Consider the following 13299-nt stretch of genomic DNA (forward strand, 5'->3'; position numbering starts at 1 on the left):
ATGTTTTGTTGTCTGCTCCATCTGAGTATCAGGCCCTCAACTACTGGTTTGCTGCCCTTAGACTCTCTCAGTTCATCCTTCCAGTGCCACAACACATCTCCACAACCGTACAGCCCTTAGCCCCACGCTGTTGCTGCTGCTGTTTACGTGCTCAGTTGTGTCCAACTCTTAGCAACCCCACGGACTGTCACCCGTCAGACTCCTCTGTCCATGGGATGTTCCAGGCAAGAATACTGGAGTGGGTTGCCATTTCCTTCTCCAGAGGATCTTCCCAATCCAGGGATCAAACCTGCATCTTCTGCATTGCAGGCGGATTCTTTACCGCTAAACCACCTGGGAAGCCATTAACCCCATGAGTTGATATTAAATCCTAGTTCAACATATCATTCCCCACTTTACATACAGTCATTTTCTCCTCTCTTATGAATAAGGCCCCAACCTAAAGCTCTCAATTCTCAGTCCTAAAAACATCTCCTGATTTCCGTCCATCCTTGCTCCACTTGGAACCGCCCCCTTCCCCTTGGGGCAGTTATCCTCAACCTGCCCCACTGCTCTTAGACCTTCTTTTGTTGTAGCAGATGACACGTGGTGAAGAAAACACCCAGAAAACAGGTTCTTAGCCCAGGTGACAAGAGCATCACCTGCAGAGCTGTGAAAAATACCAACCTCCAGGCCCCATCCTGGAGCAGTCAAATCAGATCCTGAGACCCAGCACCTGAGCTTTTAATCCTCCCAGGTGATTCAAATCAAGGTGAAAAGCCTCAACAGCAAACTCAGCAGCCAGCTTACAGGAAGGTGGAAATAACTGCTCCCCCAAACCCCTCCCCAAGCTGGGCTGGGATGCAGGGTCTGGCTCAGTGGGGCTCCCGCCTGCAGCACCCTCCACACAAACCTTACCTCTGTGTGTGTGTGTGTGTGTGTGTCAACATGAAACTCCTCAGAAAGAACTGTGTGTGTGTGTGTGTGACAACATGAAACTCCTCAGAAAGAACTGTGTGTGTGTGTGTGTGTGTGTGTGTGTGTGTGTGTGTGTGTGTGTGTGTGTGTGTGTGTGTGTGTGTGTGACAACATGAAACTCCTCAGAAAGAACTGCTCTGAGTACTGGAGGTGATTACGTGCTACAGGAAATCAGAGACAGATGAAGTGAAGGAAAGATTCTTTGCCCAGCAGGCAGATGTGAGGGGAAAGCAAAGGTGGTCACTGCCCACCATGGTCTATCAGTCCCATTGGCTACGCTGTTCCTAAAGTCTTGCAGATATATCTTTAGAAACCTCAACGCCTACAATAATTTTTGAAAGTCCACCAGTCCCCCCACCCCAAACCTGTTATCTCCAGTTCTTATTGCAAAGTGTGGCAAAGGAAGAGGATGCCGGTTAAACTGGGTCACAAAGAGGCAGGCCAGGGAGATACTGTGTTTCTGGAAGGCAAGAGGTGGAGCTCCAGAAAGGAATACAAACACACGAGACTAGGATAAAACTGGTCTAACGGCCAAAAACAGTCACACAGGCCCACCTAAATTACGTCGATAACAGGCAGAGCAGGCAGTGAATAACTATTTGCTGAGCGAACACAAAAACAAGCAGTTTTGAAAACTAGGATAGGAATTACGAAGACAGCCACTAGAGAAGAGGGATTACCAAAAGTCTGCTCTTCGGAAGGCCCCTGCTGTGTGTGGGAAAGCAGGTTTACACCTGGGCTTGCAGCCTGCAGACAAAGGGTGCTGGGGGGAAGCTGAGTGGGCACAGGGGAGTGGGCGAAGTCCTAGATGATTCTCATACCAATCCCTTCCGTTTACTCCCTTCAGGCTCTGAGGACAAGAAAAGGTTACCTGAGTGAAATGCCCAATATTTGCAAGGTGCAATGGCACTAAAAGTGGCCAGGACAGACATGTTCCTTCTGTGGGGTGACAGCTACAGCTCTGTTCTGTCCCATCCAACATGCAGGAGTTTCCCTCACCACACATGCAAAAAAAAAAAAAAAGCTTGGGAGAGATTGCTTAATTTAAAACTCCCTCTTCAGACTAAAACTGCGCGTGAACATAAAAACAAGCTAAACCATGCATAAACCATTAAAAATTGTATTAAAATAAATTTAGTTAGGCAACAATTAAAAACTCATTGAGCAAGTCTGCATCTACAGCTTCCTAATTTTTGCAAAAGAAAAACTGACTTAATAAGTTACTAAAATTTTAAGAACCCTGTATCCTATTTTTTGTCTGTTTTTGAGAAAAACGTTGACAACGATGAATTAGATACGTTCTCTGGACTTAAGATTTCTCCATGCGAGGTACTTCCGTGGTGGCCCAGTGGTTAAGAATCCTCCCTGCAATGCAGGGGACTTAGATTTGATCCCTGGCAGGGGAAACAAGATCCCTCAGGCAGCAGAGCAAATGAGTCCCTAACTACTGAAGCCAGTGGTCTGTAACAGAAGATCTGCCTTATGCAGTGAAGATTCTGTGCGCCACAATTAAGACTTAACAAAGCTAAATAGAGCTGCTATAATTTAAAAAAAAAAAAAAAATTCCTCCATAGGAGGACAGCCAATACAGAAAACAACTATTTTCAGAGAAGCAACTAAATAGGAAGGAAAAAAAAGTCCTAAGTACTACTCAAAGAAACTTCACCCTGTGTTATTTTCTGATTACTTTCAGGAGTTTTTACTTCCTTGTTTTTACCTATTTTAAAAAAACCACCTTTATAGGCTTGGAAAGTTCCTATGTCTCTTTCTAGTATTTTATTTCTGATTTACTGCCAAACCCACCATATTCTCATCAAATACCCCCGATGGTAGAAGACTCCAAAGCAGGTAAGAAGCAACAGGATTCAGTGGCTGGGTCATGCAAAACCTCACCAGATTGGAAAAACGCTTCCCTTATAGCTCAGTTAGAAAAGAATCTGCCTGCAATGCAGGAGACCAGGGTTTGATTCCTAGTTAGGAAGATCCCCTGGAGAAGGAAAGGGCAATCCACTCCAGTATTCTTGCCTGGAGAACCCCAGGGACAGAGGAGCCTGGCAGGCTACTGTCCATGGGGTCGCAAGAGTCAGACACAACTCAGCGACTAAACCACCACCACCAAGACTTGCATTCATAGACCAAATGCCTAAGTCTGTCCAAAATTCTTCAGTATTTCTGATCAACCTGCGAAAACACGGTTTTACTTGTGTGCTTCAGTTCAGTTCAGTCACGCAGTCAGTGTCTGACTCTTTGCAACCCCATGGACAGCAGCACACCAGGCTTCCCTGTCCATCAACAACTCCCAGAGCTTGCTCAAACTCATGTCCACTGACTCAAACTCACGTCCATCAAGGTGGTGATGCCATCCAACCACCTCATCTTCTGTTGTCCCCTTCTCCTCCTCCTTCAATCTTTCCCAGCATCGGGGTCTTTCAAATGAGTCAGTTCGTCGCATCAGGTGGCCAAAGTATTGGAGCTTTAGCATCAGTCCTTCCAATGAATATATTCAGGACTGATTTCCTTTAGGACTGAATGATTTAATCTCCTTGCTGTCCAAGGGACTCTCAAGAGTCTTCTCCAACACCATAGTTCAAAAGCATCCATTCTTTGGTGCTCAGCTTTCTTTCCAGTCCAACTCTCACATCCATACATAACTGGAAAAAACATGGCTTTGACTATATGGACCTTTGTCTGCCAAGTAATGTCTTTGCTTTTGAATATGCTGTCTAGGTTGGTCATAGGTTTTCTTCCAAGGAGAAAACGTCTTTTAATTTCATGGCTGCAGTCACCATCTCCAGTGATTTTGGAGCCCAAGAAATTAAAGTCTGTCACTGTTTCCATTGTTTCCCCATCTATTTGCCATGAAGTGATGGGACTGAATGCCATGATCTTCGTTTCCTGAATACTGAGTTTTAAGCCAGCTTTTTCATTCTTCTCTTTCACTTTTATCAAGAGGTTCTTTAGCTCTTCTTCACTTTCTGCCATAAGGGTGGTGTTATCTGCATATCTGAGATTATTGATATTTCTCCAGCAATCTTGATTCCAGCTTGTGCTTCATCCAGTCCGGCATTTTGCATGATGTACTCTGTAGAGAAGTTAAATAAGCAGGGTGACAATATACATCCTTGACATACTCCTTTTCCAATTTGGAACCAGTTCGTTGTTCCATGTCCGGTTCTGTTGCTTTTAGACCTGCATACAGATTTCTCAGAAGGCAGGTAAGGTGGTCTGGTATTCCCATCTCTTTTAAAAATTTTCCACACTTTGTTGTGATCCACAGTCAAAGGCTTTGGTATAGTCAATAAAGCAGAAGCAGATGCTTTTCTGGAACTCTCTTGCTTTTTCTATGATCCAATGGATGTTGGCAATGTGTGCTTACCACACACATAAGATCATGTAGGTCAAATGTAACTGCCCATATTTATATCTGTTCTTGAATCAGGGACCCAACAGCTATGAAATGCTGACCTAAACTAAAGAAATGTTCTCACTGGCCATAAAAGGGTAAAATTTTGAATTCACATCCCTCTGCTTGTCCTGACCTCCCACCACACAGTCCTATCGTTGCTGGCATTACTTTTATCAAAGAGTGATTACATTCCCACCCACTGAGGTCTCAGAGCCCTTCCTTCGGGGACAGGACATGCTTTAAGAAGGCATCAAGTATCCCATAAAGTGACACAAGAGCACAGATAAGAAGCACTTTCCAAGTTTAGAGAAAAGAAGGATCAGAGCGTTGGAAGAGGCACCAAAGAGTCCACAGCAATTGGGCTGGATTAATGAGGACCCAGATTTTTACCAGGAAGGGGGCATCAGGCAAGAGTGGCAAACTTAGCTGAGGCATACAGGACGCAAAATACATAAAAACCTGCTCAGGGGACAATGAGACGCATGCTGTGGTGAAGCAGGGAATTTGAGTGTATTATTGATCCTCGGGTGAAAGAATTATGGCTTATTCTAGCCATCCCTAGCACTCAGAGCCATCCCTGGCACTCAGAGTTGTGCGTACAATATTAATAGTGTCTCAATAGATGTGCATGGGGAAAAAAGGCTGTGCTGAGAATGGGGAAATATGGCTACAGAGACGACCTTTCATTCAAAGATAAAAACCTTGATCCACATGAATTCAGACCACAGCAGCTGTCCGTGATGTTCATTAAAATCTCCCTGCTCCTTCTTGTCCTCTGTTGTCCTCACCTGGCGAAGCAGCCTGGCTAATATCCACTGTTCTCATCTCTAAACTGAAAGCAACTGGAGAGGAAGAAAAAAAAAAAAACATGCTGACCATCTCCCTCTGAATTGGATCACAAGGCAAAAACGGACACCACTCCACCTGGGTGACATTTCTACAATCCCCAGGTCCTTTCCAAAAGGGCCACTTCACTCTTCATTCACTTCCTCTTCACACGATCTCCTCACCCACTTCCCTCACCCTGCCTCTAGGTCTTTGAGAAAATGCACGCCAGGGGTCAGGAAAGCCCTCTTCATCCCACATGCCCTCCTCGGGGGTCTCCCACCCACCATTTTGCCCAAGCTCCCTCCTGTCACCACTTGGGGATGGAACAAGCCCCCTCCATCTAAAAGCCTAACACCCCACCTGGGCTCCAGCTCCCATCATATCTCACTTTCCATCATCCATTTCTCCCCAACTATTCCCAAACATACTCAGCAAGATGCAAAGATTCTCTTTCCTCACACCAAACTTCTTCCTCATCAAGGTACCAGCACCACCATCCTCACACAGTTCTCCCTTTAATCCACCCCGACCTGCCTCCTGCAGCCTCTGGCCCGCCGAGGGCACCAAAGCTGTCAAGTCTAGCTTGTTCTTACTGTTCCCGACCTCGCAGCATCTTTTCACTGGGGCGCCCCCATTCCTGTCTTCAAACCTGAACTCCCCTTCGCTTCTATGACCAAATACTCCCCAGCCGCTGCCCCCCAACCTCACCAGCTGCTCCTTCCTTCTCAGGCCCCTCCACCGCTCCAGGGGACTTCAGCCTGGGCCCCTCCTCCTTCCCATCCGGACACACTCCCCTAACTGACCTTGACCAGACTGGTGCTTGAAACACCACAGACAGACCAATGGTTCTGAAAATGGCCCTCTCTGCTTTTCAGCGGGGCCAGTCCATCACCACGGCAGAGCGCCCTCTCTCCCCTAACTCAAAACCCAAACCTTTCCCTTCCCCTCAGGCCGTGCTCAAGTCTTAACTCCTCCAGGAAAATTTTAATACCTTCCCAGGCCTCCACGGCCCCACAGCTCTCTCCTCTTAACAGGCTTCCTAAAGCATTTAAGCAATCAGCAGTACAGAACTTATTACTTAATTACAGACATTCTGAGATTGTTCCCTAGATGTCTGCTTTGCTTTGGTGCAAATCTTCCCTCTCCAACCAGACTGAAGTTTCCAAACAACACCAGCACTTCTTCTTGTGTACCTGGCACTGAGCTGCATATACCGGTGATGTCCAATTATCAGTCCTCTGACAGCAAAAGAATGTAACATTTTATAAAAGTAAAAACCAAACCCGAGCATTATTTTAGTCTGTTAAACAGTCTGAAAAAAATCTGGATTTTGTCCCAAAGTTACTTAATAAATCATAAATTTTTTTTAAAAGAAACCTTTTATCTAGAATCACCATGTAGCATCACCAGGAAAACACTAACTATGGAATACCAGGACTAAATCTGTGAAACCTTCCACCACTGACATCTTCAGATTTTTTTAAAACTTAACATTGAGCATTTCACATGAAACATAGGAATAAACAGATTCCCAACAAAATTTGTATTCAGTTTGTGCGTAAAAATAATAAATAGAAGGTAATCCTTTAATGCAAAAGGCTACATAAGATACAAGGAACAAAAGTGGTCAAGCTGAGGATTTCTGCCAAACCTCTCTAGAAACACAGCTATGAAAATAAGCGCTGTTCACTAAGATAGTAGAAGGATCTAACGGAGAAGGAAATGGCAACCCACTTCAGTACTCTTGCTTAGAGAATCCCAAGGACAGAGGAGCCTGGTGGGCTGCTGTCCATGGGGTCGCACAGAGTCAGACACAACTGAAGCGACTTAGCATGCATTGGAGAAAGAAATGTCAACCCACTCCAGTGTTCTTGCCTGGAGAATCCCAGGGACAGAGGAGCCTGGTGGGCTGCCGTCTATGGGGTCGCACAGAGTCAGACACAACTGAAGCGACTTAGGAGCAGCAGAAGCAGGATCTGAGCTTTATGCTACACTGAAGTCCAGTTCATCCACTAAGAAGAAATAACCTTATTTTTCACTATTAAAGAAAAAGAAAACTTCAATCCTTGCCATCCTTTCAACCCCCAACTTTCCATTCGGCAGCCACATCACAACTCAGCTGAAAACGCCTGGCCACACCGAAGGAATTAGAGAGCCCGCCTGTCCTTGACTTGTCCCCACAGCGCCCCAAACCCCTACCACCATCACCACCATTCCATGCACTAGACATGTGTCCTTGACACTCCAGCAACTTCAAATGCACAACTCCTCAAGCATCTCCACTACCCTGGGCCTGCCGGGGCCTCCCACCTTTCACCCCCTCATTTCCTCCACAGTATCTTTCTCATACTTCTCAAATTGGGTATGGGTTCTCAGATCCTCGACCCCACCCACTATGCCCCAGAGGAACCCCGGTTGCCCTCTTACGGGTTCCTTTTGCTAATTGTGCTCCCTGATATTAGAGTGTTTACCATACCGTCCTGAGACTTCATGAAACTTTCTCCTCAAATCTCTGTGAGTTCCTGGAGAAGAAAGATGATGTTTTTGTCTATATTCTGTATGAACTGAAAAGTGAGTGTGCCCCAAAACCAAAGGCCCAAGTTCTCACCCCTAGTACCTCTGAAAATAACCCTGCTGGGAAATAGGGTTGGTTTTTGTGGGTTTTTCTGCAGATGGAACTAAGTCATGAATCTTGAGAAAAGAGCATCCTGGACTTCCAGTGGACCCCTAAATTCAAAGACTGGTGTCTCATAAGAGAAAGGAGAGTACTTGAAAGACACCACAGGGAAGACCACTGGAAGACAGAAACAGATTGGAATTGAGCTGCCACAAGCCAAGGAAAGTCAGAAGCGGAAAAGAGGCAAGGATTCTCCAGGGCCTTGGCAGGAACATGGCCCTGCTAAAACCCCTGCTTTTGGACTTCTGGCTTCCAGAATGGTGAGAGAAGAAATTTGCTGTCTTAAGCCATCAAAGCAGTGATTAATCTACCACAGTCCTAGGAAAATAACACCTAGTCCAAACCTCAACATACTGCCAATGATCTAGAAATGATTTAATTAAAAAAAAAAAAAAAACTGCGTTGAACTAAGGAAGACAGGGAGTGAAGATGAAAAAGCATGTGAACTGCAGGGCAAGAATCCAGGGCACGGACCCCCTCACTATAAATTTATCACGGGAACTTGAGCAAGTCACTTACCTACTATGACCCTCTAATTTACTCTCTAGGAAAATGAGGAAACTGGCCCAGAACACTCCCCCACCATTCTGAAACCAACTTCATCCAGATCAACTTGATCTGATCCTTAATTATAATTCTTCCCATTCACTAAATTGTATTATTTTAAAGGGCTTTCAGGTGCAAAAAAAAAAAAAAAGGATTAAAATGACATTTCAAAGGCACATATTTTAATCAGTTCGTTAAAATTCAATGAAATAGTTTGATCATATGCTGAAAAGTTATTTTCTACAATATCAACTTTTTTTCCCCTGCGAAATCAACAATTTACAAGTAGCTGCTTTAATTCTGCTGGGACTGTTGACAATTGAGGAAAAATCGACCTAAACTTGAATCAGCTTAAGTGTCACTGATTCAGAAGCCAAATACATGACTAATTTCTTCAGAGTAACAAGGGATATCTCCAAAACAAAGGTTTCCTCCACTAGACTCCAGGCTGTAATTATGGGCCCATACTCAAGATTTCCACTTCAAAGAATCTAGCTAAGAAATAAATACAGCTGCTGCCACTACCAAGTGGTCAAGTGTCGGTAAAGGAATCAAACAAAACAAAAACTCTTTTACCATTTTCAGGCCTCCATAAACAGAAACACACACAGTTTCCATGTGTTAAACCTTTCCTAATTCAAACAAATGGAAACGAAGAACAAAGGTGTTAGTAATGAAATCTGTACTTACCCATAAATCCTGCTAGGGTTAATTTGGGTTAAATTAAAAACCATATTTCTGGGCTAAATTAAAAACCATATTTTAAGTTCTTTCACAGGTCACGCTGTTCCTCTTGCCTTCATGTTTTTATAGTGGCAGCCTTGATTCTTTTTTAGGAAACCAACCAAAACAACACAAGGCGCCGAGGGACTCATATTTCAGTTCCACAAAATACCCATTAGAAACACTTTTAAACTGTCCCAAACCAATTCATCGTTCAGAAAATAAAATCAAGAGTCACCGGGGCCAAGAGTTCAGCTAGAATTGGCAGAACCACGCTTGCAAAACTGGACAGTGAATCGTAGCACAAACTGAGTTACGAGACCAAAAATTTTTCTTTCCAGGTGGAAACTCAATCCGAAAATCAAGTCCCTTGAGTTGGAAGACTCAACAAACCCAGTTTGCAAATCTGAAGTTCTCGGCTGTAAAGATAAGCTCTCATACCCAAGAACCCGGGGGTGGAAGGTGCACGATTTCATCTCAAATATATTTCTGAGCCCTTAAAAATAACTCTTAATTTACAAGGTGCTCTTTAATGTAATAAAACTCAGCTAGCAAAAGCAAAGCAAACAGTCTGGAAGTTTGGAGATCACACACAGTGGTGTTCAAAGTCCCTGTGTGGCTTTAGTATCCTGCAAACTAGCGTCCAGATAACTTGTGCAAGGAGCTGAAGGGCTGGCCCTTCTAGCCCAGCTCTGTTTTCCTGCCGCCCAAGCACAGGATGAATGAGCTTTAACTCCGCCGCTTGCGTGTTTACTTGCATCCTCACGTGGCACAGCGCAGCTCACAAGCACTGCGCCGGGACCGCGCGGGGGAACCCTGAAACTTTTACTTTGCAAACTAGCGGAGCGACGCGGGCACACACCCGCTCGCCAGCCACAGAAACGCCTCCGGACAGAGCCCCCCACCCCCCACCCCGGGGCTTCCCCAGCATCACCCCCGCCGGCGGCTGCACGCACATAAAGGCGCGGGGGTGGCGGCGGGACCCTCTTCCAAGTAGCGAGAAGGGAGAAGCGGCGCGACGGAAAGCGGCTGGGACAGAGGAGACCTGGCGCCAGGACAGAGGGGCGCCCCGCGGGCTACTCACAGGGTGACCGTGCGGTTCGGCAGCGTGTCCGGGGGCAGGACCTGCGCGAGCTCCAGGCTGCTGCACACCACCTTGCCCTCGGCGGCGCCCGCCGCCCTCCCGGCCCCTCGGGGCCGCCCGTCGTGCTTGCAGCCCGGGGGCAGAGCCACGGCCTCGCCGCCCAGGAGCGCGAGCAGCGCCAGCGGCAGCAGCAGAAAGGGCGGCGGCGGGCGGCCCCGCGGGCGCCGGGGCCGTTCCATGCTGCGGGCCGGGCGGCCGGCCGGGGCCTGCGGGCCGAGCGACGCAGCGCTGGCCTAGCGGGCCGCCCCGGTGGCCCGGAGGACGGGAGCGCAGCGCGGGCCCGGCGGCGCCCGGAGTCTCGTGGCGGCCGGAGGACGCGCCCTCCTCGGCGCCGACATGCTCCTTTGTCCGCAGCTGCCGCGCTCGGCCTCCGGGGAGCCGCGGGGTCACGGCCGCGTGGGTCCCAGCGCCGCTCTACGGCCGGGCGGGAGCGCCCCACCGCCTCCGCAGTCGCCGCCGCCTCCCCCGGCCGCTGCCCGCGGCGGCTCCTCCCCGCCCGCCGCCCCCGCCCCTTCCCCTCGCCGCCTCCTCCTCCTCCTCCTCCTCCTTCTCCTCTACCTCGCCGTCTCCGCTCCCCTCGCCGCCCGCGGCTCCGGGAAGGAGGGGCGTGCTCGGGGACCCGCGCCGCCCGCCGCGGGGCCGGACCACCGGTACCTAGGCGCTCCCGGCTTCCGGGCCGGAGGTGTGGGGCAGCGGGAGTGCCGTAACTCGTGTGGAGGGCGGAAGAAAGTTCTAGTCCAAACTCCAGCCACGGTGGTCACTCTCGCAATTCTCTCCGCAGCCGCCGCCACCCTCCAAGACAAAGGCGCCCCGTGTGTCCCTGGGGCCCGCGCGTTCCTCCCGGCGAGCCCCAGTCCTGGGCTTGGGGAGGGGGAGGAGAGCAGGGCTCAGTTTCTTTGGAGAACCCAAGAAAGAGTGCCCCAAACCAACAGTCTTCAAAGGAATCGCCTTCCCTCCTCTCTGCAGAGATCTCCTCTAGGTACTGCGTAGTCTCATTTGTCCCACATACAGCCGAGCTGGGAACAGGGTCCTGTCCCAGAAAAAGGACCCTCCAAAGCCGTTTCTGGCCTTAGCCAATTCCACTTACAACCTCTGCAAAGGATGCATTGGGCCCTCGATGGACCGGCAGCCTTTGGAAAAGGAAATTTCCCTCTGGTATCCAAAGATACCTCAGATATAACCGTTTAGATCAACTGCGAGCGAACTAGCCAAGAAACTCAAGCGGAATCTATTTTTCTTCTAGGCAGTGCTGCCAACCCCGCGCTAATATTTGCAACACCGGGGCTCACCTACCCTATATTTAAATATTTACAAGGAGTATGTCAAACTTTCAAAAAATATATATTCTGTGTGCCCATCTTGAGAAATACTCCTCAATAACAACCTGGAAAGCCAGGTGTGTGTCCCAAGCTCGCAGATACCTTGGAGTTACACCTCATAAGTGGTAGAGAAGGAAGTACACCCCAGCACTTGGTCTAACACTTAACGTGACTTTAACTTCCTGTGTCCGCTCCATTCATGAACTAGAGGAGCTTTCTGCACGCTTGTGGACACCGCAGCCTCAACAAAGCTCCGTGCACACCCTCAAGCAGCGCGTGCGCACCCTCAAGTGGTATTGGCAGCCCTTCAGGCCTAGGAGTGCAAATACCAGTAGTTTGGCCCTCCCTTAAGAGGAAAATTCTGGAAAGAGGCCTACTCAAGCCCTGATAGAGCTTCCCAGGTGGCGGCAGCGGCTAAGAATCTGCCAACAATGCAGGAGACTGCGAGAGAGGCGGGTTCGATCCCTAGGTGGGGAAGTTCCCCTGTAGGAGGGCATGGCAACCCAACCCAGTATTCTTGCCTGGAGGATGGTTTGGACAGAGGAGCACGACGGGCTATAGTCCATAGGGTCGCAAAGAGTTGGATTAGACTGAAGCGATTTCGCACACAGGCCCTGAACGTAGCATTGGGAATTTTCAGTCACTGAATTCCAGGGGCCTGGGCTCCTTGGACAAGGTCTAGTGACAGAAAGGAGACACGGGCTCTTAGGGAACAAGTCCCTTGGCCCTGGAGATTTTTCACCTTTTGGGGAGGAGAGCTTGGTTGGTGCCCTCTAAAACGCTGACCCAGGGACTTCCCTGGTGGTCCAGCAGTTAAGACTCCTGGCTTCCACTGAAGGAGGCACAGGTTCAATCCCTCGTTGGGGAAGTAAGATCACATATGCTGCCAGGTACAGCCAAAAAATAAAAATAAAGCCAAAAATAAAATAACATGCAGAGCCAGAAAGGGGTTTTTCTTCCCCAAGTCTCAGGTCATTACTGACTAAGGTCCCTACAGAATCTATCTTAGGCACCAGTTCCTAGGAATCTCTTTATATGACTAGAACTTTCTCAACAGTAAATAAATGATGTCTCTTTAACAGACACTGTTGTGTTAAATTGAATAGCGCTTTATTTGATCAACGTTTTTTGAAAACCAACGATGTGAACCCGAAGGTGTCTATTGCTAAGAGTGCATTCTGAAATAAAATATTCTAGATCTGCACTGTCCAGTATGGTGGCTATTTAACACTTGAAATGTAGCTAGTGTGAGGTCAGAAGAGAATTTTTCAGTTTAATTTAATTCAAATTTCAAGTCCAAGGTGCTTAGTGACTACCTTGTTGAACTGTGCAGTTCTTGACACTGATGGATAGAAAAAGTGGGATATCATCATCACCATTAAGTAGCTTTAAACCTATAAATAAGCTTAAGTGGTGAAATTCAATAAATTCTCTTGAATTTATTTAAAGAATTCTTATTCCCTAACACAATCATCATCACTGTCATCTGTTTTCTCTATAAAGATGAAAACTTCTTAGCAAAATGGAAGTTTATTAGCCATATTACTGTTGTCAGAGCTACAATTGTCATGTGAACTCAGAATCGGTAAGTATCTTCACACACTGTACTTCAGCCTATGGTTGAAATAAATTTCCATGTCTGTTTTGAAATTTGTTTACCGTATTAACACCAGTTTGATACATATCCTCTTTTTTACCT

General features: G+C 47.6%; 1 protein-coding gene across 1 annotated transcript in view; it reads right to left on the reverse strand.

Moving 5' to 3' along the window:
* Positions 1-10460, reverse strand: part of ADGRA3 (adhesion G protein-coupled receptor A3) — a 126110-nt gene extending 115650 nt beyond the window's left edge. Inside the window, exon 1 of the mRNA XM_061164469.1 lies at positions 10222-10460. Coding sequence (XP_061020452.1) covers positions 10222-10460 — 239 coding nt within the window. The remainder of the gene's footprint in view (positions 1-10221) is intronic.
* Between the last annotated feature and the right edge of the window lie 2839 nt (positions 10461-13299).

Source organism: Dama dama, chromosome 17, assembly GCF_033118175.1.
Source record: "Dama dama isolate Ldn47 chromosome 17, ASM3311817v1, whole genome shotgun sequence".
In the NCBI taxonomy this organism is placed as follows: domain Eukaryota; kingdom Metazoa; phylum Chordata; class Mammalia; order Artiodactyla; family Cervidae; genus Dama; species Dama dama.